The sequence below is a fragment of the Bison bison genome, unplaced genomic scaffold (genome assembly GCF_000754665.1).
Source record: "Bison bison bison isolate TAMUID 2011002044 unplaced genomic scaffold, Bison_UMD1.0 scf7180017835657, whole genome shotgun sequence".
NCBI lineage: Eukaryota > Metazoa > Chordata > Mammalia > Artiodactyla > Bovidae > Bison > Bison bison.
Genome location: NW_011473112.1, coordinates 7,241 through 10,244, shown reverse-complemented (window position 1 = coordinate 10,244; position 3,004 = coordinate 7,241). Strand labels below are relative to the sequence as shown.

Genomic DNA, 3,004 nt, shown 5'->3' with positions numbered 1-3,004 from the left:
GTGGACTCTGGCTGTGGTGCCCGTGGGCTGCTCTTGGCACTCTCCTATCGCGCTGTGTTCTCTCTTTGTAGACGGCGGGCGCTAACACCACCGACAAGGAGCTAGAGGTTCTATCCTTGCGCAATGTCACCTTTGAGGACGCGGGGGAGTACACATGTCTGGCGGGCAATTCTATCGGGTTTTCCCATCACTCTGCGTGGCTGGTGGTGCTGCCAGGTACCAGCTTCTGCTGCTCTCGCTCTGTCCTCTTGGGGCTCGGGACGCGCCAGTGCCGCCGGAGAGGCCAGGGGACTGCAGAGCCCTCCGGCCGGGTTCTGCACCCGGCCTGCGGGCAAAGTCCACTCGGCCCTGTCTTAGCCCAGATGGGCCTCCCCCCATAGCGCCCCGGCCCAGCGGGGTCCCCGGCAGCTGATGCGGTGGTACTGGCATCTCCCGGGTGGTGGGTGAGGGTGCTGCTGGCTCTGCTGGGCTCTCTTCTCTCCTGGGTCTGTCTGCTCCTCGTGGCCTGCGCACTTCTGGCTGCTGAAGACTCAATGAGACCTTGGCACTCCCCCCAACCCCACCGGGGGTGGGGTCTGTACCCTGTCCTGGGCCCCCCACCTTGCCCGCAGCTCCGGCTTGGGGCAGCGCGCGGGTTCCCGCGATGCTGGGCCAGGCTGCCGACGCCTGTGTCTTTGCAGCTGAGGAGGAGCTGGTGGAAGCCGGTGAGGCTGGCGGTGTGTTCGCGGGTGTCCTCAGCTACGGGCTGGGCTTCCTCCTCTTCATCCTGGCCGTGGCCGCCGTTACCCTCTACCGCCTGAGGAGCCCCCCCAAGAAGGGCCTGGGCTCGCCCGCGGTGCACAAGGTCTCCCGCTTCCCGCTCAAGCGACAGGTAACAGAAAGTAGATACCAGGTTCCGAGCCCACCCGTGCCCTTGCCCGGCCCGCTGCCCTGGCCCCCGAGTGCGTCCGGTCTGTAGAATCTGAGGATATAGGGGTGTGAGCCAAGCCCTCCCTGGTCTTCACAGTCACCCTGCAGAGCCAGGTTACTCCGGGGCAAAACGTGTTAAAAACCTCCACTCAGCACCACAGGGGCAGAAGTCAGGCCCTGCTCGGGCATGTGGTCCGTGGGAGCCGCACTCCGGGCCCTGGCTGCCCGGCCCCGCGGCACCAACCTGCCCCTGCCGACCCAGCAGGTGTCCTTGGAGTCCAGCTCATCCATGAGCTCCAACACACCGCTGGTACGCATTGCCCGGCTGTCCTCGGGCGAGGGCCCCACCCTGGCCAACGTCTCTGAGCTCGAGCTGCCCGCCGACCCCAAGTGGGAGCTGTCCCGGGCCCGGTCAGTAGTGTGCGCAGGCCTGGGGCCCTGCCCCGGTCGGGAGTGTGGGGGCACAGAGGATGGGGGTCCCATGGTGGGGAGGGGTTCCCACTCGGGCCTGACTGAATTCAGATGGGAGTCAGTTAGGCCTCTGATGAACATGGGGCTGGACGCCCCCTCTGAGATGGGTGAGGGGGACCCCACTCTTGGAAAAGTGCCCTCACAGTCAAGAGGTCAGGGGGTAGTGTCCCTTATCACCATTAGCAGGGCCGCTGGGGCGAGTGTGGAGGGCTTCCTGGAGGCGGCGGCCTGACCTCGCGCTGCCTGGAAGAGGGCCTCAAGCAGGCAGGTGTGCTCATGGCCCCTCTGCTTCTGCTACCAGGCTGACCCTGGGCAAGCCTCTCGGGGAGGGCTGCTTCGGCCAGGTGGTCATGGCAGAGGCCATTGGCATCGACAAGGACCGAGCTGCCAAGCCTGTCACGGTGGCCGTGAAGATGCTGAAAGGTGATGGTTGGGTGGGATGTGGCGAGGGGGCCCATGCCAGGCTGGACGGCCCTGCCTGACTCCGCTGCCCATCCCCGCACAGATGACGCCACGGATAAGGACTTATCGGACCTGGTGTCCGAGATGGAGATGATGAAGATGATCGGAAAACACAAGAACATTATCAACCTGCTAGGCGCCTGCACGCAGGGCGGTGAGAGCGGGGCTCTGCAGGCGGGGCGGTGGGCGGGGCCTGCACGTGGGCGGGGCCGCACGCGGGGAGGTGGGTGGGGCTTCATGCGGAGCGGTGGGAGTAGCCTGCACTCAGGGCGGTGAGGGCCGTGAGCCGGGGCCGCATGCAGGCGCTGGGGGCGGGGCCGCGCGGGGGCGGAGCGGTGGGAGGCCAGCAGGGCGCCCGTCTGAGCCCCTCCCGCGCCCCCAGGGCCCCTGTACGTGCTGGTGGAGTACGCGGCCAAGGGCAACCTGCGCGAATACCTGCGGGCGCGGCGGCCCCCGGGCACTGACTACTCCTTCGACACCTGCCGGCTGCCCGAGGAGCAGCTCACCTTCAAAGACCTGGTGTCCTGCGCCTACCAGGTGGCGCGGGGCATGGAGTACCTGGCCTCGCAGAAGGTGAGCGGGGCCGGGGGGTGGGACAGGGCGCGGTGGTTGGAGAGGCTGTGGGACTGGCTCAACCCCGCGCCCTCCACCCCCAGTGCATCCACAGGGACCTGGCGGCCCGCAACGTGCTGGTGACTGAGGACAACGTGATGAAAATCGCCGACTTCGGCCTGGCTCGTGACGTGCACAACCTCGACTACTACAAAAAGACCACAAACGTGAGCTCAGCCCGAGGAGGTGGGGGCCCTCGAGCCAGGAGGGCGCCTGGCAGCCAACACGCCCCCTTCCTCCCCACAGGGCCGCCTGCCCGTGAAGTGGATGGCACCCGAGGCCTTGTTTGACCGCGTCTACACCCACCAAAGTGACGTGTATGTGGCCCCAGACTTCGCAGGGGCGTGGGCGGGGGGTGGAGCACAGGCCGCTGGGGGCAGGCACTGGGAAGCTCTTGGGGGCGGCCCCCTGGCCCGAGCCCTGCGCTCGGGTCTGTTCCAGGGCTGATGCGGCCGTGCCCCCTACCACCCACAGCTGGTCCTTCGGGGTCCTGCTCTGGGAGATCTTCACGCTGGGGGGCTCGCCGTACCCCGGCATCCCCGTGGAGGAG

General features: G+C 67.4%; 1 protein-coding gene across 1 annotated transcript in view; it reads left to right on the top strand.

Annotated features, from left to right (window-relative positions):
- FGFR3 (fibroblast growth factor receptor 3) overlaps positions 1–3,004 on the top strand; it is an 11,250-nt gene that overhangs the window by 6,114 nt on the left and 2,132 nt on the right. Inside the window, 9 exon segments of the mRNA XM_010832861.1 lie at positions 72–216; positions 681–871; positions 1,175–1,320; positions 1,682–1,803; positions 1,886–1,996; positions 2,225–2,415; positions 2,499–2,621; positions 2,701–2,771; positions 2,929–3,004. Coding sequence (XP_010831163.1) covers positions 72–216; positions 681–871; positions 1,175–1,320; positions 1,682–1,803; positions 1,886–1,996; positions 2,225–2,415; positions 2,499–2,621; positions 2,701–2,771; positions 2,929–3,004 — 1,176 coding nt within the window.